Source organism: Quercus robur, chromosome 6 (genome assembly GCF_932294415.1).
Source record: "Quercus robur chromosome 6, dhQueRobu3.1, whole genome shotgun sequence".
NCBI classification, from domain to species: Eukaryota; Viridiplantae; Streptophyta; class Magnoliopsida; order Fagales; family Fagaceae; genus Quercus; species Quercus robur.
In genome coordinates this window covers 21,561,568-21,588,005 of record NC_065539.1, presented here as the reverse complement: position 1 = coordinate 21,588,005, position 26,438 = coordinate 21,561,568, and the positions used below count along the sequence as shown (strand labels likewise).

The 26,438-nt window shown below is 32.1% G+C and overlaps 2 protein-coding genes across 2 annotated transcripts; both read left to right on the top strand.

Moving 5' to 3' along the window:
• The first annotated feature begins 2,476 nt into the window (after positions 1-2,476).
• On the top strand, positions 2,477-6,385 carry LOC126733240 (uncharacterized). The gene is made up of 2 exons (XM_050436460.1): positions 2,477-2,950; positions 6,013-6,385. Exons 1-2 carry the CDS (start codon positions 2,693-2,695, stop codon positions 6,253-6,255), a joined length of 501 nt encoding a protein of 166 aa, XP_050292417.1. The 5' UTR covers positions 2,477-2,692; the 3' UTR covers positions 6,256-6,385.
• A 5,052-nt stretch (positions 6,386-11,437) lies between these two features.
• Positions 11,438-12,244, top strand: LOC126689676 (uncharacterized). Its single transcript, XM_050384885.1, has 2 exons — positions 11,438-11,735; positions 11,827-12,244. Exons 1-2 carry the CDS (start codon positions 11,529-11,531, stop codon positions 11,932-11,934), a joined length of 315 nt encoding a protein of 104 aa, XP_050240842.1. The 5' UTR covers positions 11,438-11,528; the 3' UTR covers positions 11,935-12,244.
• Positions 12,245-26,438: the final 14,194 nt, after the last annotated feature.

Sequence of the window (26,438 nt, the reverse complement as noted above, 5' to 3'; positions counted from 1 at the left end):
GCTTTAGCACTAGGTGCCCACCTTGGATAGACTAGGGCCTTCTGCGATAGGCGTTAGCCATGTCCGCTTCATGCTGGAAGTGAAATATAAACGTATAGTTATCTAGTCGACTCACTCAAATCTAGAAAGCCGATCTCTAAGCTCTGTTCACCACATCTAAAATTATGGATATACCTATAGATTTATAGGTTATAAGCTTTCCTAATAGCATCCATGGTGAGTTGTTTGGGTCATATTGGTTTAGAGGGAGCTCAAGGCAGGCATCTATGCATATGCAATTCTCTGTGCAAGCTATGAGGTTCGAGACCTCCATTATAGAGTAATCTGACTATTCCTTAGCTTTTGGGGATGTATAGGGTAAGGTTAAAGGGAAAAATTGTAGGATAATATAGGTAAGGTACGAACGAGTGAGAGGGGAAGGGGTGCTACAAAGGAGAGCACGAAAAAGTTTTTTACTTAAGTTGCTACCTTACTTCGAACTGGTATTACTAATACTGGCTCTTAGATATCTTAATTGTGCCTAATGACTGCTTTCTCTATGCAACAAGTGGCTATAAATATAAAATTGGTTTATCTTTATCTTCCTAATTGTTATGATAGTTTATTTTAGTTAAAATTCTATACTTAAATTTCAAGAAATTAAAATTTATACTCCAATTCAAATTCTATGTATCCTATTAAGTGTTAATATGATTTAATTTAGAAAAAAAAATTCTATTATCTACTCCAACTATATATATTTATTTACCAAAATATTAATATTTATTTATCATTCATCATAATTTAGTTTTTTGATATTAACAAAACTTGCACACTACATGCTTAAGTGGGCCAATATGTAGGCATTGCGAAAATTAATTTAGGATTTAAAGTGAACAAAAAAAACTTATTAATTATTATGATATTTTTTTGATAATATTTGTAAAATAAATTCCAATGAATTACTATTTTTTTTATTAGTTCCCACGAACTACAAGTTTAATATAAATGAGTAATTTTATCCCAAAAAAATTACAATTTTTGTTATAATTATTCTATATGGTACATTTTGTTGATTATATGTCACTTTTACATAAATGCGCCATTTAGTTTGCCACATAAACAATTATGGAAAAAATTGTGCATTTTTTTTTGTGGTATTAGATTTTTTTTTTTTTTTACATATATATATATATATATATATTTGAGTTACTGATTTTTTTGCACATATAACAGCATTCTCATCAGCTCTCTCAAATGTGCCAAATACCAAATATTTGGCACACCAAGCACAAAAACGAACCCTCATCAGGTGTGCTAAATGTCTCAAAATTTTGAGACATGCTATAGTACGCTCTCAAATATGAGAGCGTACGGACGAGAATGCCAAAATTTTTATGCTTATTTTATTCAGTTTTCCTCTCTCCTCCCAACACATCACTCCTCGAACAACAACTTCAGAGTCTCCTAAGGCACACTCCAAGCTTTGGACTCCGCCGCCATGCTCTCCGGCGACCACTTCAAGCTCCACTTCAACACCACTCTCATCCCCTCCGTCGTCGAGCGCCTCGGCGATGCCAATCAACCCGTCCGCGACGCCACCTGGCGGTTCCTCCTTACGCTCATGCAAGTCTCTTCTCCGTCCGCAACTCCTCACTTATGCTTGGAGTCACAAGAGCTGGGTTTGATGGATCTCCCACCTCCAACGCTTTTGAGTTCTTTGATTTGGGATGGGTTTAATGGGTCTCCCACTCCGTTGCTCCCTATTTCTTTCTCACTTTCATTTGGGATGGGTTTGATGGGTTCTAATGGTGGTTGGTTGTTTTGATTGATGGTGGTTGGCTGATTTTGGTTGAAGGTGGTGGGTTGATCAGGTTGTGGGTGTGAGATTTGGGATGGTCTCAGATCGGGTTGTGGGTGTGAGATTTGTGGCTGTGGATGGGTCTCACTAGCGCCGCCACCGATATTGGTTGTGGTGGTTGATGTTGTGGTGTTTTTTTTTTTTTTTTTTGTGTAGGGGCTGATGGTGGTCTGTGGTTGATTTTGTGGGAGTGATTGGTGGTTGTGGGCTATGGCGGTTGATTTGTGGGTTTGGGTAGTGGAGGATTTTGTGTGTATATATATATATATATTTGTAAAAGTTTTTTTTAGATTATTTTAATGTGTTGGATATATTATTTTAATGTATAGAATTAAAAAATAGAATATCTGACAAATGGTATATTATAAAATAATATGTTAAAACAATAAAATAGATTTTTAATGTGTCAAAATGATATTTTTTATGAGAAAACGGATAAAAATACTGTAAAAGTGAGTCAAATTCCTTGGGTCCTGTGACTCTTGTTGTTTTACGCACAAAGATTGGCGCGTGGACTTTGATCCGACGTGTGTACTTTAGAGTTCATATTTTTTTTAAGTCATCACTTTCTTCTATAAAAATATTCCAATCCACCCTTCTACGTTCCTTCACCGTCCCTTTGCTTTATCCAGCCTTCTCTCTCTCTCTCTCTCTCTCTCTCTCTCTCTCTCTCTTCCCTCAGCAAAGCAACCATTTTTACTTCTTGTTTATTTTTATTTCTATTTTATTTTTTGGGCTGAATAAAGCAAAACAACCATATTTCATACCTACCATTCTTCTTCAATCCCAACTCTCTCTCTCTCTCTCTGAGAAATTATCTTTCACCAAAGTCATAGAAATATATCCCAAAACATGTTTGAATTTGGGGATGAACTTACACTAGAAAGCTACAAAATTCCTTGGCTTATATGGATCCAACTCTTAGTCCTCTTCCTCCTCATTTTTCTCCTCTATGGCTTCAGCCTCTTAGCTTCAGATCGCTCAGATAATTACAGTTCCACTGCTTCACCGTCTACCAGCCAATTGGTTTCCAATGAAACCCAGATAGAGAAGTCAATTCCAAAGCACAATAACACGTCAATTGTTACAAATTGCTTAGAGACTACCCAGGTATGAATTTCCTTACCATTCTTTTCTATGTGATGTGCCTCTCTTAAACATGTTCTTGTTCCATGTTGTACCATACCCAACTCCAAAATACCAACTAACTTATTTGTATGCAGTATACACACACGTTTTGGCTTTTGGTGGTTATGAAACCGTTGGGAAAGATAAGATTTTTATTTATTGTCTTCAACCTTAGATTTTATCTATTTATGGGAGACCCCATTATAGATTTTGATCATTGGATTGGTATATATCATATATCTGCTTGATCAAGTTCAGTTGGATTTTCTTATTTTGGAAGACCAAACAACTTAGAACATGTTCAAATCAGCTTCCCTAAAAATTTGATTCTAGATTCTAGTGCTCACTCCTTTAAACTTAAAATTTTGTGCTGTTTATAGTTTAGGACCTTTAGGTATGGTACCAGCTAATCTTTTAAGATTTAGATTCCTGAGAATACTTTTGTTGCAAATACTGAATGGATTTGGTACAATATGCGGACCCATTTCTATACCCCTCTTTCTTAATCTAATAGTAGTATATAAAAGTTTTATCCACTTTATTTCAAGTATCTCATTCACACATCACAGTGCCTTCGTACCCAATTATTTGCTCATGATCTAGGGCCTTAGGATTCAAAAAGATAGAACTTGGGGTCGGTTTCTGTTTTAGTTTCGATTTTCTCCTAGAAAAAAGGTGGGTAAAAGGGATAGCTGACACACAAAATTAGAAGTCGAAAACCCCAAAATTTAGGATATGACAGCATATGCTAATTCTTTGTTAATATTTGTTCAGTTGCAAAAACTAGCAACTTCTCGTAATCTTGTTGCCTCAACAAGAAAATCACATAGGAAGTTTCATATTATAAAGCAAAACAAAAAGTTTAGGAAGTAATTTACTTTTTTTTTTTTTTGGTGAGTTCAATGTCCAAAGTAATTTACTTTGTTGAAGTCCTTGAATTGAAAGCATGGTATTATTTTTAATTTAATTTTTAATTCATTGTTACAGCTTGGGATGAGGAATTTGATAGTGGATTCTTATTCAATATATAAGACAGAAAGAGATTAGTGGTACGACCCATTTTGTTCAAAATTGAGTAACAAATATAAGATAATGTCCTTATTTATTATGATAGAGCCATGTAAGACTGTAAGTGTGTTCAATTTGTAAAGCTTCTCTAAAAAAAAAAAAAGTGAAAACATTTCCTTTTGTTTCAAAAAATGAAGATGATGCTTAGGTTTTATTTGTTAATTCATTCATTTATTCATGGAGACATACTTTGATTAACTTATCCCTCAATGCCATCACTATCCACTTTCTACCTGTTATCCTCCTCAATTCTCAAAAATTGTTTGGATTTGTCCAAATTTGCAGATGATTTTTTTTTCATAAAGAATTTTGCTATTACGTTTACTCTTATTTTAGTATCTAAAATATTCAACGTTTGGTGTACAGCTAATGACCCATTTCTAATTGGTCTCGTTGCCAACACGGAAATCTACCCTTCCGGGCCTACCCACCTTAACCAATAGGAATTACCATTCATTTGAAAAAAAATGCAATAAAGATATGCCAAATCGCTCAATAGTTATTTTTATTTTTTTATACTATTTTTAATATATTAATTATTAAATGATCGTGCCGTTCATACCAGCACTTGTCGTTATAATGTCTAAAAAAAAGAGAGATTTTAGAAAATTGACATAAACAAATAAACTAGATAGAAAAAACAAAAGAGAAAAAAAGCCAAACAAAAAGCACCAAGACAGCTAATCCTGGGCTTTTAGAATTTTTGTCGTTTTTATGAAGCCAAATGTCTCCTTAAATTTTTTTTTTAATTGAAAAAAGGAAATAGGAGAAGAACATTTGGAATTTTCGTGAAAGATTAATGTTAGAGACACTACAAATTTATTTTATTGACCTTATAAATTTTTTTTTTTTGAGAGAATTTCAACCTATCGCATCTGCTCCTAATGATGCTCTATATTATCAAATTAAGACACTAATTGGTTTTTGGTGTACGTGAGAATTGAAAAACCAGATCTTTTATTCAATTATTAGAGACTTTACCAGTTGAGTTAACTAGAACTTACTATAGACCTTATAACTTGATATGTCATTAATCATAAAAAAGTAATTTAAACATTTATTTATTATGTTCTAAAAAAAATTATTTATTCATTATGTTGTTTAAATGATGCCACTCATATTCTTGCTATTTTAATTTATAAGCATTTTGTAGTACAATCTCAAGTAGCTTCAACATTTCTCATTCCTGAAATTAATGTATTGGACATGTGATCTGTACACCCGTCAAATGTCTCTATTAATTTTTTTAATAAATAATTGAAACTAATTAAAGATGTGTTTTTTCCCTTATTCCATGTAAAAAAAAAAAAAAAAAAAAAGTCAAGAGCCATATCGTTTGAATTCTAAATTTTCTATACCATTTTTTGTATGTTCTACCAATAACTACTTGTCATGTTTTCATTTTATTTTCCTTATAAAATAACTGAAGTTTAAAATGAAAAGCAATTATACAGAATTGGAAACATGTGGTATACAAAAAAGTGGTTAATAGAACATAGAGTAGTATACAAAAAGTGGTATAGAGGATTTAGACTTGTTTGTTTGGTGGTATTGTTGATATTATCTGAGAATTTGAACTAAATCCCTCTCCCTCAGCCAAACTAAAAAATCTGTCATAACTTTAACATGAATTTTTCTTGGCCATAATAACTTGAACATATTTGACCTCACTTCTTTTTGTGCCCAGTCTCTGAGCTAATCTCATAACTGTCTTTAATTTTTATATTTGGAAAAACAGGAAGGATCAACTTTGTGTTTGTGGTTAGGTACCATAAAAGCAAGTAAAAATGACCACCGAAAATAAAGACACAAAATTGATACAAAAAAAGAATGACCATTAAATATAAACAAACAAAATTGAGACAAAAGAAAACTTAACCAAGCCTTTTTTTAACCATCTTAAATTTCATATTTGGGTGTTTAATTATGCATATCTTTTGTGGAGGATGGCTAATAGTTTGTAAAAATATTCACAGGTTGGAGAGAATATTATAAAAGGAGAAATAGCAACAAGCACAAGTAGAATATTAGTGAGAGGAGGAGAAGACATTACAGAAAGGGAAGTGCCATTTGCAACCCATTTATTACATCCTTGCCATTATTTCAGGCTTGCTAGAGTAGCATTTTTAAAGTGTTTAGGACTAGACTCCAGCTCTGAAAATTCATCAACACCAGAGCAAAGAAAAAGAAAGGAAAAGAGATTTAGGAAAGAAAGCTAATGTATGAAATTCACTATCCAATCCATTAAATACTTGTTGAAAAACACTCAATTTTAGCTCCATAAAATTATTTGCATTTGTAGATAATACACATTGTGACTCCCCTGAGATCGAAAGTGATTAATGGGTCTCTCTCTCTCTCTTCTTTTTTTTTTTTTTTTTTTTTTTTTTTTAATCCTGGTGAATTATAGGCATCAATTTATTTTTATTTTTATTTTATTTGTTAAAGAAACGGTAGCATTGTTTATATATAAAATGATAGTTTTTTGGTCAGCTTTGAGGAAAAGGATTTTGTGTATATCATAAAATAATAGCAAATTGGTCTTAACGTCGAGACCAAACTGTGGTCTCAAATTCAAGAGGCAAGACCAAACTGTGGTCTTGAGAACCAAATTGAGATCATTCTAGCCCAGCCATCAACGGCACGAAAACATAATCGTGATGATGATAAACACATTGGGGAGTTTCTTTGAGTAGTTAATATGATATATAGAGACACACTTTAATCCAAAAGGTTTAAGCTCAATTGATACGTGCTCAATTATATTATATGAACTACTTATTCTTCTCATCATTTTTTAATGTGAGACTTCATTCACACGTGTGTATCCAACAATTTCTCCCTCGCATGTGAGTCTCTGTCTTTCTGTGGGTTTCAAGACCTCTCTGTGGGTCATGAACAAGTTCTATTCACTCCCCCTTGCCTAATGAGTCTTTCCCTTCACTAGTGCATTATCTATGGGTCTCCACGTGTCAATCCCGCACGTCTTTTATTCTCCATGGGAACCTTGCATTTCATCGTTGTCTAGCACCATTGGCAATAATACTTATTTGTTGCGACTTTTCCAAGATCGTTTGTGTGGGCTACTCCAACTGTGAAAGGAACCTCGTTAACCTTGCTTCCATTGTCCTACACTACCATGGGCTCTAATACCACTTGTTGAAGAGATAAACACATTAAGAAGCTTTCTTGAGTAATTAATATATTATATAGAGACATACTTTAACCCAAAAGGTCTCGCAATGGATATGTGCTTAATTATGTTATATTAACTATTCATTCTTCTCATCATTTTTCAATGTAAGATTTCACTTACACGTGTATACCCAACAATATGCTAATGAATCAAGAAATTCTTGTCATCTAAAGAGGCTATTGGACAACCAAAGCACCATAAAAGAGCATTTATTGCATGAGCCGTTACACAAATGAAAACAAAAACATGACCATTGGAGGGATCTTCTTATCAACTCATTAAATTACTAGGGCGTTACAGTAAGGCGTTTAAGCCACCATTGAAAGCCTCCAACGGCTAGAAAGGCGAAATCCTATATAAACTACATCAGATCTCAAGCAAAAGTACTTACAAACATCTTAGCTCTATCAATCCTTTACCATTTTCTCTCTCAGTATTTGACTTTACCATCGGAGGCTCATTGGTTGGTACCACGCCGGTGATCTTCCTGAGAGAAACACAATTCTTTGATCTTGTGCAGAAACTCATAGTCCTTTGGTCACACTCCATCTGGACGAACCTATCAATTGACGAATTTGACTTCATCATATGCTATGGAAATTATTATACATATAAGTTGGCAATTATGCCATGTGTTATTCAGTAAGATAGAAGACTTGAAACTACTTGTCAATCAAATAGAGGATTTGAAGATAAAAGGAAGGTGGTTGCTATTGAGTGAGTAAAATACTCCCATCGCTATGAGGGATGGTTATTAGCTCTAGAAATAACTACGTATAAATGGAGGGCTTCTCATGACACATATCCAAGACGTCTCTGACTAGTTATCATATCATCTTATTCCTAGTTTAGGATTTAGTGTAAAGGTGTAAATGCAAGTAGTTCGTCAGTAATCATTATTACTCTTTTATCTATGTAGCGTTGTTAGCAATAACATCGATGGCATATAAGTCCATCTCCTTGAGCCAAAACGAATTCATTCCCTTTTGAAAAAAAGCCAAATTGCAAAATAGAAACCTTGATAAAGGCCATCAGTGCTTGCAGAAAGCCATCGACACACCTTATAATCACATTGATACTTGCATTTTACCTTAAGTAAAAATAGTTATAGAAATATTTACCTTAGTTAGGATGATGTGATATATCCAAACCATAGTATTCCCATAGTGAGAAGCTTATGAAATAAAGGCATGTGTTTCTATTACGGGTGTGTTTGGGTACCATTTATTTTGCTAAAAACTGAAAACTTATTGCTGAAAACAATAAAAAAAATAATTTTTCGGTTCCTGTTTACTCCCCAAACACTATTCATTTGCCTTAATGCACTGTTCATGTCCCATGAACCGTGCATTTTATATATATATCCAATCCAAATGGAATCCAAACGGGTACTACATCTCTGAGATACATAAACAAATTCAATTATAATTAATCTTTAACTTAGTTATTTTGGGACCAAAATCAAATTTTGGATTGGATATAAATATATATATATATATATATATTTTTTGAAGGGGGGGGGGGGGACCGGGGGAGGGCAGATTAGATATATATGATAACCAAATAAGAAAAATAATGATATTATCAAAAGTTTATATAATGGTGATTGTGATTATGATGGAGGTGACAACAAGAAGGATGATTACAGCATAAAAGCTTGTTTCGTGAAGATATATATGTGCTTTATGAATGTATATATAGATAAATAATTGATATCATTATTGATCATTCGTGTTAGAAGTATTAGTTAAATGATTAAATTTACCATATCCTAATAGTTTAAACTTTTGGAACAATCGGTAGTTTAACATGGTATCAAAGCATGAGATCCTAAGTTCGATCATTATCTTTTCCATTCTACCTCTCATTTAAATTCTCATGTGTTGGGTCTCACCTATTAAAAGGTAGTTTCGACCCACACGTGAGAGAGAATGAGTTAAATGTATTGGTTAAATGATTAAACTAAAAAGTTTGTAGCGTACCCAGATAAACAAAGTCACCATCCTTCGTATACCAAAGGGATGATTCCAGCATAAAAAGTGTTTCGTATATCCTTTGTATATCAAATTAACACTCTCTTTTATATCTATGATATATTTTAGGAGATGGATAGTTATCAAAATCTAAATTTAGCATAAATCTCAAACATGATATGGATATTGCATATTCGTATCATGCATAGCTAGACTCTTATTTTGCCAAAAGAACTTGGCGTAAAAAGTCTGCAACTCTGCACACAAAATTTCACATTGAATGTTGGTTGATACTACATGAAATTACCAATTAATTCACCTCCCCAATATCGTCCATCTGATAGCATTATAGCATAGTCCTGCAGTCTCAATATAATATAAGATCCAAGTGTTTGGTTATTCATAGGAAAGACTCTTACGTACACATAATAGTCCAGCGATTTATTCACCTGACTTAAAAGATTAGGTGCATCAATAGTCACTCAAAAAACAAAACCAAAAAAAAAAAAAAAAAAAACGAGGAAATGTCCATAATTAATTTGTTCTATTATCTCTTTTGTTAATGTCGGCATTATCTTAAATAATGAATGAGTTGGCAAGTCTTTTTTTGGAAAAAAGACATCCCCACAAGTCTAGTGCAATCATGTATTTTGCACTCCATTAAAATGAATGTCCTTATTTTACCCCAAAAAACGACTCCTTTTATAAGTTTTTTTTATTAAAAAATAATAATAATAAAAGAGAGTAATAAATGTTTGTTGTGTATTTAGTAAGCTTATTTGCCTTTTTTGAGAATAAAAATGACCTGCAAATCTGCAATTAAGCTGGCTTATAACAATTTTTTTGATATAACATATTCTGCATGCAAAGAATCTCAATTATGTAATTTATGCTACTCCAAATGAATAAAAACATTTTCGCAAAGTTTTATAACTTAATTAGTACTTCTTTATGTCTCCAATGAAAACATACATAGTTCAAATCATACCATAAATATAAATTTTCACCTCCCAAAAAATGACTTTTTTTTTTTTTTACAAGTAAAAAAGAAAGAATAAAAATACTTGTATTTTGTTTAGTTTTTTTTTTTTTTTAGAGCAGAAACGATAATAGACTTTATTGATGTATATCACTTTGTACAATGGAGAAGAGAAAAGATGGGCATTCTTCTAACCAAACAATGACCTCCTCTTTCTCTTTTGTAGCATTAACTAAAGCTAGTGACGCTCAATTACATCTTAGAGGAATACTAGAAAAAGAAATAAAATTAAAACTATGCTTAATAATAACAATATCTTCCAAAATCCATGCCACCTCTAGAGAGCATATTCGGTCAGAGTTCAGCAAGTCCACCAACTCTGCAAAATTACACTCCACCTGCACATGGGAAAAGCGGGTACTTTGACAGAACAATAAAGCTTTCCTCACCACACAAAGCGGCTGTACACAGTGGATTCAACTCCTTCACACCTTTATCACAAGCAGCACATTATTTCGGATAATGAGTCTAATGCCCACTGAAGATGACTGTTTTGATTGAGAAAAAGCCACATTAAGTTTGTAAATACCATCTGACTGAGGGGGAATCAACCTTGCTGCCTTCAACCTGCCTTCCTGCGTGTTTTTCTGCTGTACTTTGACTATGTTTAGTTAGCTGGCTTATTTGCTTATTCATAAGACAAAAAGTGACTAACAAATAAGTCGATTTATTTTAAATAAAGAAAATTATTCATTTGACCTAAGTAAGAGAACCGATTATGTTGCTCCAAAGGAATAAAATCCCACCCAACACACCCTCCACCACCTCCCATTGACAGAATTTTCGCCCAAAAAACCGACTTTGTTTACTAGTTAAAAAAAAAAAGTAAAATTTCTTGCTCTTTGTTTGGCTAGCAACAAAAAAGTGACTAGGAAATAAGCCTGGCTTATTTCAAATGGAGGGAATTATCATTCAACAAATTATTTAATATAGCTGCTCAACCATTAGTAGGAGCCTGATTTAATGAATAATGTGATATAATATATATAAATGATTTTTTAAACCGTCACATTATGAATTGAAATAATTTCTTCTCACATAATTTGGAGTAAAACTTTGTCATTCTCATTTCCTAACATAAATCTCTTTCTAAAAATTAAATAGAAAATCACAGCAAAAATTGGAAATCAAAGTTAAAGGGACCTGTATTACCTACAGTTTATGTAGAAACTGCCAGGTGTCTCTTTAAAGACACCTTATATATACAAAGTGGCAGGTGCATTAATAACTTCACCATACCTCTGTGACAGAAGAAGAAGTGGATTGAGCAAGACAGGAAAAGAAATGGAAGAAGAACAACAAGATATGGAGACTTCGACAGAGGAACAAAGAAATAGAGAAGAAGCATATCATTTGTACAGCCCTTGCTATTTCTTCGAACAAGTCATCAAGGCTTTCCTTAAGTGCCTTGGTCATGATTCCAGTCACTCCACAACTGAACAAGAAGCTCAAGACCCTCCTTCACATGCAGAAAGAGATATGAAAATCAATGTAAATCTCTCTCTCTCTCACACACACACACACACAAACACTTACATACACACTAAGAGGTTTGTTGGTTTAATGTGTTTTTGTAATGCAGGAAGAGTTAGCAGACAAGGTCACAAGGTCATCAAGAGCTTTAAAACCGCCACCAAGACCGCCAATAAGCAGTGGAGGAGGTCCTCAAACCAACAAAGCTTCTTCTTAAATTATCTTGCTTAATTACTTGTCTAAAAGACTAAAGAGTTGTTAAGGATCCTCAAATGGGTCTCATGGTCTTGTATGGCATGCTTAATTTTCTGTCTTCATCAATGGTTTTGTTTGTATATATGGTCTTGTATCTGTGATTTAGCATTCATCTTCACTACTCGATGCTATAGCATAGTGCTATTCTAGTAAGTGCCTGTTGATTTAAAGTATCAAACTAAATGAATAGGTTTATTCTATTTATAACTGTTGGCTTGTTGCAGATTTGGAGTTTATATGGCCTATAGTTCAACTACAGTCTTTTATTTGTATTATATTCTCCTAGATGTGTTTTTCTGACTGTCTTTATGAGAGCCTATGTTTTTACTGTTCCCAGGAATATAAGAAACTGAGTAGACTTAAAAAATTAAATTAATCTCAAAAAAAAAAAAAAAAAAAAAAAAAGGGAAATCAAATGGACATTTGAATTGAAAGTTTGAAGCTTTATAGTTTTGAGAGAAGTTGAAGACAAGAATAAGTAAAACACAGAAAGTTCCAAGTGATAGAAACCAAGTTTTGTTTAGTGGGGCGGTGGTAAGGTAAAAAAAAAAATTAATAACGAGGAAATTTGTCGTGATTCACTTGTCATAACTTATAGGGACTAGTTCTTCGCATTCTCCACCAAAACAAGGCCAGATCTATTTATTGCATCTTTAAATGAGCCCTGGCAAGGACCAACAATTTGTCAGTCCACATTAAATTAGCCCTCATATCTCAATTGGAGAGGAGAGCCCTCGATATCTTCTCTTCCATGTGGGGGTGAGCTTTGCATGTTTTTAGTAGCGGTTTATCAATTTCACAACAATTTATATTATTTACCTATGTTATTATATGTTTCTCCAAAATAATAACAAAAAAGCCCTTGTTATGATATGATGATATGCTTAGGTGGATTATATACAAAAGATCACCTTAACAGTGGGTTCCAGTTAGCTCAACTGGTAAAGTCTCTGATGGTTGTATAAGAGATCTGGGGTTCAATCCCCGCCTACACCAAAAACTGATTGGTGTCTTGGTCTGATAATAAAGAGTTATTATCAGGAGCGGACGCCATAGGTTAAAACTCTCTCAAAAAAAAAAAAAAAAAAAAAAAAAAAAAGATCACCTTAACACGCTTATCAAAAATAGATCACCTTACGCTTTCAAAAAAAAAAAAAAAAAAAAGATCACCTTACATTGTAGGATTTAGTTGGAAACTCTGCAGCAGCGGCTATTTGGTTCATCTCACCTTCCTTCCTTGGGTATTTTATCAAAAAGTTACCAGATGATCTAACAGCATTAATTTGAAAACTATTTTAAAAATATATATAAAAAAAATGTAATTAATTTTTTGACAATTTTTTATATTTTTTTATTAAAATGATATTAAAACTTTTTTAAATGGCTCATTAAGAAATACTCTAAGAGCATAATTGTCGCCACAATGAGTGAGGTAAATAGGCATCTACATAAAACTCCAAATTTTTACCAATAGAGACATCCTTGTACCAATGGAAGTATTAAGCTCAAATATTCACCAATAAAAAAAAAATAGTTTTTTTAATCAAAGAAAAACAACTAAAGAAAAATCTTTTTATTGAATATGGCAATGAGTATTTGTTTTTCTCAGTTAATCTCTCACACACAAATACTGAAAGAATTCATTAATTTCTCACTAGTAAATAAATTTATACTCAAATTTTATTTAGAGATATCAAATATATAATTTTATTAAAATTTTCCATCATAATTTTTTAGTATTTGGTTGCTTCACTCAATATATAGTGTTTATATTAATTATATAATAATTGAGAGTTAGATGGATTCGTTTCAATTTATAATTCTGCATCTAAAAAAAATAGATTTTAAATGGGTAAAAAAAAACCTTAAATTAAATAAATTATAAGAATAAGTCTCACTTAAAGTATCCCTTACGCCCCCCACAATGCCTTGAGCTGGTCCTACCTAAGAGCACTGTTAACAAAACCCTTTTATCAATTGGAATGCAAAATGTGATGAAAGGAAATTACTACTGTTTCCTGTTTATAAACATTAGCATGGAATGCAGGGTCACTAAAGCAATGTTAGTTCCCATGAGCCCTCAGTAACAAATGTGCTTCATTTCTTAGTGAAATCATCCATTATTTCCCTATCTTTACAACTACACCCTGGTTCTTTTCAAGTAATTTTCCCCATCTTTCTAATGCTTCAAATAGTCATATCATCAACAAGACATATCAATAACCCACAAGCATCTTGTTTAGGTGGAAATTTAAAACTACAATCGCCCAGTATCAAAACTTGTCAATCTAGTTTTCCAAAGCAGAGTACAAATGAGATTTCTGTAGTCAATTTCCCAACACAACTGCCAAATAGCTAAAATGCCTTGTTAAGCTCAAATCACACAAAACTGGCTATTGCAGACAATGACAACAAGAATTAATTTACGTATCACATGCTCTTAGACTAGTCTCCATGATGAATACAAGGTTACATCTACACATATGTACGTAATAGTAACCTTACTGACTGCAATACTACAAGTTTTAGTTTTTCTCAACCTCAGATAGATTTAGACATGATTTCATTATAAAATGTGAATCTAGATTTATGCCACATTAAGTGCCATAACTACCTAAAGTTGAAGATCAGTAGATCACTGACCAGTCTAACAAGGAATTTAATTATATTTAATATGCTTAAACTTCCAGACTTCCAGTAATTCTACAGAAAATGAAGAAAAATTTTAGTTAGGCTAAAGATAACTTGACTGACAAGAAAGAATCTACAACATATCTTTGTCCACTTAGAAAATCGGACAATGGTGAAAAATATTTGCAGGATTGAACGACCCTACACAATTCCCTCCCTTATGCCAGTCGCAGTTCTAGCCAACACTGGCACTGTTGTCTTGGTTTTTGGGCTGTCTAACTCCTACACCGAAGCTAATCAAGTAAAGATGAGGTAAAATTCATTGCTCCAGATCAATTCAATGAACTCAACTTAAACCATGAAAAGCTACAGAAGAAATGGATAACCTGTTGGAGCCATGTGCAACCTGCAACCTCTCTTCAGCTAAGCAAACAACTCGAGTGGAGCTTCTAACACCTTGGGTAATCTCCCGGCAAAAAAACAAAAAAATGGGTTTGCAACATGATATACAAAATAGAGGCCAAATTGATTAGCAAAAGAGCTTTATCTATGATGCTAACACTACATCACTGAGCTTCATAGTTGGGTCACTAATGTCCATGCTATACTCTTTAAATTTGATCAAACTGTTAATATAGAAACGTTTTTAACAGTTCAGTATTCAATATGAAAATTATGAAATTATTTAAAGTTCAGTTTATAATAGTCTTAAATTTTAAGATTTAATTTAAAACTTTTGAAAATTATGGAAGTTAATTTGAAACTAAACTTAGAGTATAGGGTTTAACATATATATATATATATATATTTTCTCTTTCTCCGACTTTCTCCGACTAATATGTTGATGATTCATAGTTAATCTCAAAAAATTAGGAAAAAGGCTTGTGGTTGGGTGTATGTTATGTTTCCTTTGTCTTCACTTGTGTTTATGTTGTTGACTTGATATTTTTGTTTGGACAAAGTCTATTTAATGATTACAACTTCACTCAATATTTATTTAATAGATGTAAATTTTGACAAATCCACTATTGAAATATATATATATATATATATATTTATATCTTCTATATATGCTTGCAAAATATCTAAAAAATCATAAATCAATAACTATGTCATCAATCAAATATTTAAATTTGAATTTTTGTAGTCTATGATTATGCAAAAAAAAAAAAAGTTTATGGATCAAATAGTAAATAATATCCGATTGATACAAAATTTGATATGCATGTTAAGAATATAAAAAAAAAAAAATGCAATCTAACGGTTTAATTTTCAAAATACATAGTCATGTTAAATTTTTTTATGGGTATTATAGCATTTGACTACAATCAATTTTGTAACTAAACTACATAAAAACATCTCTATACATTTATAGCCTTTTTCATAATCTTGATATTTGTATATATGATTAAAAATTACAAATAATTATGAAGAGGAAATCATAAAGAAAACCCAAATCAAATTCCATGTGCAACTCAAAAAAAAAAAAAAAAATCACATGTAAGAAAAGGAAAAAAATAATACAAATTATATTTAAACACTATACTTTAAGTATATCAAATGTAAGAAGAGGAAAAAAATAATAAAAATGATATTTAAACTCTATACCTTAAGTATAGTTACAAATTAAACTCTATATTTTCAAAAGGTTCAACTTATATCTTAAAATCTAAGAGTATTAGAAATTGAACTTTAATAATGTCATCCTTGACCTCAAACAAATAACCAAAACATGATATGAGGTAAACTCTTAGAAAAATCAATCAAATAAGTTCTAATAATCCTGTACTCCCACAAACTATCTATCACTTTAGAATAATTTTCAGTAGACCCTTTACCTCAAGTTACATTTTTAATGATTAGAACTTGTTACTAGATAAATTTAAGGAATGATAATAACACCAAGGAGCTCGTGTTATAGATTGATAATAAGTTGGGCATCAAGTAACTGATTCTACAGTAATAGGAATGTACACAAAACCAGGACATCCACAAGATAGATGTTTAGAAATTTACAAAAACATATACTTCTTATATTAGTATTTATACATTTCCCACTTTAAAACTTCCAACTTCATCTACTTCAATCTTTCTTCGGACTTACTTTGGAGCCATCCAATTCACTCCATATGCCTCCGAAATACCTAAATCATAAGAGAGTTTATATTAAAGTGAGAAAAAATGACAAACCTAATTAAATGGAAATTCTAATTTTATTATGAAATCCTACAATAAAATTTATAAAACCAATATTAAATTAAATTGAAATACCCAATTCACCCAAAGTTATAGATTTTGCCATGTCTCCTTTCTTGAGTATAATGTGGCGCATGGCTAACCAATAATAAAATATCAATTACCCCAAAATACAAAAATCATATGAAAAAAAAAGTAAAATAGAAAAAGAAAAGATAAGTTTATAAATTTACAAAAATTGAAATTTTCTTTCATGAATCATCCCGTCTGTAATCAATAATGCACAATATCTATAGCAAAATCAATTAGTATTTTATTGGGGAATGAATATTATTAAAATAAAGATGTTGTACGTGATCATGTCAATAAACCTTAGGTAATGAATTGAAAGATATAGATATGTCAATAAAACCTAGGTACCAAGATTGATAAGGAATTTGAAATAGAAATATATAGTGGAAAAGGATCAACAACAATTAGTAAGTAAAGAACATACTCATACGGTAGTCTTGCCACAGTCCACCTAACTTACAAATACAGTACTCTCGCCAATCCACCTAACTTACAAGATATAATCTATATTAGCATTTAAACAAACAACTAGACTAAATTAGCACATTTAAATAAACAAATAACTAGACAAACAATAGTCATACTAGGGAGATGCAGATGCCGCACAAGCGTCTAGCATGGAGCAAAGACGTAGGATAGCAGCCTCAATTCTCAAGGTTTTTAGTAGTGATGTCAAAGTTTTTAGAAGCCGTCACAAAGTTGTTCGAAGTAGTACTAAGTTCTTTAGAAATATTGACTCCATCCCTAACAGATTCCTTATGAGAAGTTATATCAGGCTTCAATTCAGAAAGTATTTTGCCTTATGACCTTGATACAGCAAACCCCCACAAGTCATTAAATAAGAGTTCACAGGAATGAATGGCTGAAAGGTTTTCAACATGAATATCTTCATTCCAAACCAATAATAAACAATTTTTTTCATTTCTAAGTCTTCTTTTCTCAACCCTCCTTTTTTGTCATTCATTTAATAGGCAGTGTACAAAATTCCCTAGAAGTTCGCTTCTCAGCACTCACCCACAGAAGAAAAAAAGAAAAGAAAAGAGGTCAAGAGATGGGCGTACATGAGCCTTGAGTGTTGAGTGAGGGTAAAGTAGTTACAAGGTAAATGTAAAGTATACTTTAAAAAATAGTTGAGTGAGAGCATGAGTGAGGGTAACTATACTTAAAGTATAGGGTTTAAAATTAATTTGTATTATTTTGTCAAATTTTCCGTGTTTCTCTTCTACTGATTTCCTAGGCCTCTAAGCCTCTATTAACTTTTTGCACCTAAAATCTCCAAACTTACCCAATAGAAGTGATATGTCAATAAACCCTAGGTACCAAGATTGATAACGAATTTGAAATAGAAATATATAGTGGAAAAGGATCAACAACAATTAGGAAGTAAAGAACATACTCCTACGGTACTCTAACCAGTCCACCTAACTTACAAGATACAATCTATATTAGCAGTTAAACAAACAAATAGACTAAATTAGCACATTTAAATAAACAAATAACTAGACAAATAATAGTCATACTAGGGAGATGCAGATGCCGCACAAGCGTCTAGCGTGGAGCAAAGACGTAGGATAGCAGTCTTAATTCTCAAGGTTGTTAGTAGGGATGACAAAGTTTTTAAAAGCCGTCACAAAGTTGTTAGAAGTAGTATTAAGTTCTTTAGAAATATTGACTCCATCCCTAACAGATTCCTTATGAGAAGTTTTTTCAGGCTTCAATTCAGAAAGTATTTTTCCCTATGACCTTGATACAGCAAACCCCCACAGGTCATTAAATAAGAGTTCACAAAAATGAATGGCGGAAAGGTTTTCAACATGAATGTCTTCATTCCAAACAAATTATAATCAATTTTTTTCATTTATGAGTCTTCTTTTCTCAACCCTCCTTTTATGACATTCATTTAATAGGCAGAGTTCCCTAGAAGTTCACCTCCTAGCACTCAGCCACAGAAGTTCTCTCAGCATTGAGCAAGCTAATAAAAACTAAAAAGTAGGTAGGTACGTTACTACTAAAACCAAAAAATAAAAAATAAAAAAAAAAAAAAGTTAGTTGCTATAATATTTTTAGGCGTAAATGCACTTTTAGTTCTTATATCTTGACTCTTTTTTTTTTAGTCCCTATATTTTATTTTTTCCACTTTTAGTCCCTAAAACTAATTTACGCTTTCTATTTTAGTCCTTGAAGCACTATTCCGTCACCAAACTAACGGGGAAACTGGACGTGGTTGACGTGAGTATTAAAATATTATTAAAAAAATTATTTGGCATTTTTTAAATGCCAAAATTAAAAAAAAAAATTTAATTACTCAATTTTCTTTTCTTTATTTGTGTTCTTCCCGTTCTTCCCTATAATCAATCTCCAGAAAAAAACAAACCCTAAACCCAGATCCTAACCAAACCCCAAACCCATATCCCAGTAAAGCAAACCTTAGCCTTCAAACCCATAAATTTTCTTGGCAAACAAACACAAAAAAAAAAACCCACTGGAAAAAAAAAAAAAACCCCAAATCACCACCATCAAATCAAAGAACATGAAGATCAAACCCAAGCAAAAGAATAAAAACCCAGCAACCAAATGGCAAAAAATAATAATAAGTTTGGTGGACGACATTTTTACACCATCCAAGATATTTTTTTATCGATCTGAAAATTTCAAATTTTTTAAAAATATCTCAAACGCACAGAGAGAGACTGAGAAACTCTGTGAGCGAGTGTGAGTGAGAGATGGAGAGACACACCAGTGAGATATTGCTATTTTATTTTGCGGAGAGTGTGAGACCACGTATTAGTCAAGCTCCTCTGTAGTCTGTACTAACTTGTTTGAACAAATTATAAATTATTGCTACTCCACAAGTGTTTCATTTCTCTGTACCAGTTTCATCAACAAAACAGAACAAGAAAAAGAAGATAATTGATGGCTCTGATACACGACACAAAGACAATCAATGGATCACGATGAGGCTCACAAAAAAAAAAAAAAAAAAAAAAACCCAAACCCAGATTTTGCTCACCGCCTTCTCCATCGTCAAGCGCACTCAGAACTTGCCAAAGCCGCCGCTCAGCGCCTCGCTCAGGTCATGGCCTCTCCACTTCCCATTTTCGGCGCTCGCTCTCACCAGGTACCAACCGATCACAGCATCTCTCTAACCCAGATCAAGCCGATCTCAACCTCTTTCTATCTCAAACCTATCGCACCTGATCTCAGCCTCTTTGATTATGGTTTGGTTTGGGAGTGGATGAGTTGGGTGCTTTGCTGGGTTTCTATTCTTTGGATGGTTTGGTCTGGGAGTGGTTTTGTTGATGTGGTAGTGGATGATTTGATTCGGTGGTGGTGCTTTGCTGGTTGCTGGGTTTCTATTCTTTTGCTTGGGTATGATCTTCATGTTCTTTGATTCGGTGGTGGTGATTTGGGGTTTTTTTTTCCAGCAGGTTTTTTTTTGTGTTTGTTTGCCAAGAAAATTTATGGGTTTGAAGGCTAAGGTTTGCTTTACTGGGATATGGGTTTGGGGTTTGGTTAGGATCTGGGTTTAGGGTTTGTATTTTGCTGGAGATTGATTATAGGGAAGAACACGAGAAGAACACAAATAATGAAAAGAAAATTGAGTAATTAATTTTTTTTTTTTTTTAATTTTGGCATTTAAAAAATGTCAAATAATTTTTTTAATAATATTTTAATACTCACGTCAGCCACGTCCAGTTTTTCCGTTAGTTTGGTGACGGAATAGTGCTTCAAGGACTAAAACGGAAAGCGTAAATTGGTTTTAGGGACTAAAAGTGGAAAAAATAAAATGTAGGGACTAAAATGGAAAAACGTCAAAATATAGGGACTAAAAGTGCATTTACGCCATATTTTTATTATCTTGTCAAATTTTCCATGTTTCTCTTTTACTGATTTCCTAAACCTCTATGCCTCTATAAACTTTTTGCACCTAAAATCTCCAAACTTACCCAATTATTTGTCTGGCTCTATTAACTTTGAGGTTCAATTGTAGCCAATATTGAAGAAAAATAGTAATTACTAGTTATCTACTAAACATAGAAAGGCATTCTCTCAATCAATTTAGGGAATATTAGGGCCAATCCTCCGCTTCTCTTACAATATTTTCCTTCAGACAGATCAAAGTATATGAAAATCCTCTTAAGAATAGGACCATTTGAAAATCACTTGAAAAGCCCTAGTAAAAGCAGTGGGTAACTTAATTTTTTTTTTTTTTTATAAATGGAAGGTAGGTCCTACAGCCTCCTACTAGCACATATATAAGAATATGTAGCTTAATTTTTAAAAGGAAGGGATTAAACTGCACTTTAGCTTATTTTTAAAAAAATAAAGTGGATTGTGGTTGGGTTTTAAACACTAGGCACATCTTTTGGAATAAATGTCTATATGATTGAAGTGTGCACTATAGGTTTGCCCTATAGTCGCGTTCTAAAACACTGCCATAGCCTTTTTAAAAAATTAAAAAAAAAAATTGGTCTATAGTAGCATTTGTAACCGCCACTATAGGTTTATAATTGCTGTACAGTAGTGCTATAGCCAAAATGGGCCTATAGTGGCGTTTTAGTACCTATAGTGGCGTTTGTAAAACGCCACTATAGGCCCACTTTTTTGTAGTGGATGTACCACCCAAAATATTGTTGATCGGTTGATTGCTTGTCATGAGCGCGGAGAGTTGAACTGAAAATAATCAAAATGGAGAAGATTTTCCATTTTTGGTTTGGTGTGAGTACTCTCATGTTAAAAGCCTTATCTGTTTCCGGCCTTTTTTGCTTGGACCACACTTTTAGAGAGCTTCTTTTCATCGTTTGAGTCTCAAGATATAAGGACAAAATATTGTCAAAGTTGAGTTGAAGGTTGTCCTTGCTAGTCATAGTGAAGCCATCGTTTGCTCATTCTTGGATGCTTGTGTTGCATCTACTCGGTATGATTTTACTGCTTATTACCATAGAATACGATAAAAATTGTTTGTTTTCTTTAAATGCTAATATAGGTTGCATCTTGGTCATATAGGTCTACCAGATTGGCAAAAGCCCTTTGCGAGTATGTTCTTTTGTTTATATAAATATGATTATGATTTCCATCTTAATCTCCTAATGGTAATTGACCCTTTTCCACCTCTCTATATCGTTCAATTTCAAATTCATTTTCCTTAAATTTATCCCGTAATAAGTTCTAATCATAAGCGACAATCCCGTTAAAAATGTAAGGGGTGGTAAAGGTTTGCTAAAAATTATTCTAAACTGATAGGTGGTTAGTAGGAGTGCGGGATTATTAGAACTTATTTGGGTTGACTTTCTTTTATGGTAAGAGCTTACCACATATCATCTTTAATTTGGTAACTTTTTTGAGGTCATTGATGAAATTATTTAAAATTCAATTTATAATAGTATTATATTTTAAGATATAATTTGAAACTTTTGAAAATTATAGAGTTTAATTTTTATCTATACTAAGTACAGAGTTTAAATATAATCTGTATTATTTTTTCATTTCTTTTGTGTAAATGTGACGTTTCTTTTGAAGCTGTACATGGAAATTAATTTGGGTTTCTTTATGCTTCCCCCCTCCCCCCTCCCTCTCTTAGCATGATTATTAGTAATTTTTTATTAGAGAAGTTTTTGTGCAGTTTGATCAATAGAACCAAAGTTGCAATTGTGAAGACAAATTAATTATTTTAATATTATATTAATTAAAATTTTCTATTTGCATTAAAGCATGGTGTTTTTTGAATTCATCATGAGATGGTTATAAGGCATGTTGTTTTATGGTATTTGTTGAACACAAATATGCACAATATTAATTTCTTGACCAATTCTTTTTCAACTCACTGTAATAGTGTAATGTCATTTAATACCACAAAATAATATCAAAATGTGCATTTGTAATTTAAAAAATATTAGAAAAATTACAATAAACCTACCTGAAGTTAGTTACGTTTTCACATTACCTACCCATGATTCAAAACTTAACACTTCTCCATCTAAGCTTAGTTGCGTTAGGCTTCTGTAATCCTCCTCTCAATTTTCACGGTTAAAAGCACATTTTAGACGAAAACAAATGTAAAATGAATAAAAAATAAATTTTGGATTTGAAATTTTTCCAAAAAGAAATAAACATTACAAATGAAATTCCAAACAATTAGGGTTGGATGGTTATAGAAGAATTGTAAGTAATGGGGCAATTCCAGGAATATGAAATGAGGAAACGGGAATTGAGGAATAGGCGCAAAAGGGATATTTGGAAACAGTTTCACGTCTTTCATCTCACCCAACTCTCTTGTATTTGGCTTCATCTTCCCTTCATTTGCCTTTCCACTCCTAAGATTTCCATTTCCTTGACTGAATTTCAATTTCTAAGTTGGCGGCTTTTGTGAAATTTATAAATACTCATAAGTGCAAAAATCGTACCAAAGTATAATTGAGCAAGCAAGAAGTTGAATCCACAGGTAGGAAAATTAATTAATCAAAACTTAACTAAATAAGTCATAATCTAGTTCAATAAAAACTGTTTATTTTAAAATTAAATAAAGCTAAGTAAATAATCAAACTAATCAAATATATTATTAAAGCATTAAAAAGGTGAAAACAATCAAGAGGAAGGAATTAAAGTTTTGGAATCCACCTTGTAATTCATATTAGAAATTATTTATAATCATTCATTTTTCCCAAATATTGCATGATAATCTAGAAATCAATCTTGCTATCATGAAAAATATTCTTACTAAAATTCTTATTTTAAAAATCTAAATCATGCTTTTTTTTGCTTCATAAATATAAAATCAAATCATCAATTGTATCCATTTAAAAACAAATCACAAGAGATATCCAACTTAAAAATCAAATCATCAATTTTATAAGTTGACAAACAAATCACAAGAGATCCAATTTTAAAATTAAGAAATAATAAGCCAAGCATTCAATCAATTAAGATAAATCCAAAATCATAAGAAAAACATAATTGAACTCATATTAAGAATCCTAGCTATCTTAGTCAATTGAAATAAAGCAAGAACAATTAAACCATTAAAGACTAGAAAAAAAAATTAAATCTCATAAATAAATACCAATAATCTTTAACAAAGTTTTATGCTCAATCTTAATTATAAATTTAGCTAGGCTACCTACTGCGATATGCCTCTATGTATTTCACGTTACAGCCCTATCAATCCCCTACTAGTTTTCTGTTTGCTCTCTATATATATTTTTCCACAAACCGCCTGATAGTTTATTACTTTGTTTTGCACCTGGTATTCACAATTTCACACAACACGTTGACCTTAAGCCCTTACTAGTTACTTCACAAAACCAAAACAAAAGCAGCCCAATAAAAACTCCTTTCAATTTCGTTGGATTAATGGATAGGTGATAGGTCCATCAAATTAGGACCTTCAAAGCCTGTAGATCTTTTATCCCACGAAACTTCCTTAGTTCCCTTTATTCATTTTTTTATCTTTACTTTTCTTTCTTTTATAAATTAAGTTACCCTAGACTAGAGCTCACTTCTTATTCTTTTCCTTTGTGGCTTTTTTCTTCTTTTCTTTACTTCTTGCTTCACATATGCCTTAGCTTAGCATGTCCACGTGAATAGTCTTTATTATTTATTAGACAATAATAATTTATAATCAATCACAAAATAGCATAAAAGTAAGGTTAAATATGCAAATATGAAAGTACTTTATTGTACATATTTCATGACATCAGCAATCTTCACTTGTTGCTATAAAATTAGTGACCATAATCAAGCAATGTGTCCTCCTTCACTTTTCAGTGTATTCCTACCACCTCTCTCTCTCTCTCTCTCTCTCTCTCTCTCTCTTCGTTTGACTCTTTCTCGACTACTCTTCAATAACATTTTTAGATCAGATTGTAATGGCCCTTGCAAGAGTAATAAAGATCAAATTGAAAATCGCCCTTTAAATCCACTCTTCTTCTTGTTGTGAAGGTAAAAACTTACCCAAGTCAGTATCTAACTACTACTCGCTTCATTGCACGTGCTTTCCACGTGCTCTAAGACGTTTTTTTTTTTATTTAATGTCATAATTTTCTAGTCGTTCCACTTTTAGTTTTAAGCAATGTTATGAATACCGTTTTGGACCCCGTTTCGGTTTGCCCATTGGAACGGAATATTTCGGTACCGACCTATTTCGGCACACCGTTTCAGGGCGTTTCGGAGTTACGTTATTTTATAATAAAAAATATATATTATTATTAATAAAAAAAAACCTAAATAAATTACTAAGGGTTTTAAAGAAGTTATAAGTACATATTTCAACTAATATGTAATCTTTAAGCTCTAATAATAATAATAATAAGTATCAGTTCAATCATTTATGAAATATAATAAGAGTAATAATATGAAGGGAAAAAAAAAAAAAAAAAAAAAAACCTTGATGTTAATATTAGTAGTTGGAACAGTGGAAGAGGGTTAAGGCTGGAACATTCATTTTTATTGTTAGTCATGTGGGGCTCACAAAAACAAAACAAAGAAAAAATTCAAATTATAAAACACAAGTGACAAAAGAGAAGAGTGTGGGCTGGCAAAAACATAACAAATAAAAAATTTAAAACAAAGGACATAGCATTTAAGGAAGAGTAAGGAGGTTAACAAATAGTCACATACATTACCTGTACAACACACAAATAAAAAAGAAAAGGTAGACTGGCAGCAAGACCCACCAGAAGAAAAAATCAAAAAGAGAAGAAGAGAAGAAGAAAGGTCTGAAACCCACCAGAAAAAGAAGGGGGGTCTGAAACCCAGAAGAAGAAGAAGAAGAAGGGTCTGTAACCAAGAAGAAGAAGAAGAAGGTAGGATTTTTTTTTTTTTAAAGCCAAAATCTAGTACCAGCAGAAATTTGTATTTCGGCCGAAATTGGCTGAAATTTGCCAGAATGGCCGAAACACCCCGAAATAGGCCGAAATTTGACCTGAGGTGAAACAGGGGGTATTATGGTACCGGTTTGCATGCCGGTACGAAATATTCCGGCCGGAACAGAACGGAATCAATAACAATGGTTTTAAGTGTATGTTTCGATCATATTATGTTTTTGAGAACTACTGATAAACAGGAGTGTCATGAGGCTAGCTCCAAAAATAAATACATTCACACACAAAAATATGATTTCATATATATATATATATATATATATTTCAGTATTCATATTTTTTTTTTAAGTCCTAGAAAAGAGATAACAAAGAAAGAGAAAAAAAAAATGTTTACTTTACGTACAAAGGAAAAATAGATATGAAAATTGAAAATATAGTTACTTTACCTTTTTCACATTTCCTTTGATGGTACATTTGTGGATCCTTTGGTAGAAAATTAAAGGAGAAAAAAATATTCACAAACTTAAACTTGTGGAATCATTCAAATCAGATTACAGACTATTACAATTTACAACCAAAAATTACAAATCAATAACTAAAATTCTAATATTTCAAACTATATTTGTTTACAAATTTTGTTTATTGCTAAAATTCTGATATTTCAAGCTATATTTGTTTACAAATTTTAATTTGTTTATTGGCATTAGTGAAATCGACCCCTTTACATTAAAATCCAGAAATGGATTGA

Bases quoted from the DNA above. Each gene is read 5' to 3' on its own strand.
- LOC126733240 (XM_050436460.1), top strand. From the start codon at position 2,693: ATGTTTGAATTTGGGGATGAACTTACACTAGAAAGCTACAAAATTCCT. The intron at 2,951-6,012 runs GTATGAATTTCC...AAATATTCACAG, and splicing joins ATTGCTTAGAGACTACCCAG to GTTGGAGAGAATATTATAAA.
- LOC126689676 (XM_050384885.1), top strand. From the start codon at position 11,529: ATGGAAGAAGAACAACAAGATATGGAGACTTCGACAGAGGAACAAAGA. The intron at 11,736-11,826 runs GTAAATCTCTCT...TTTGTAATGCAG, and splicing joins AAAGAGATATGAAAATCAAT to GAAGAGTTAGCAGACAAGGT.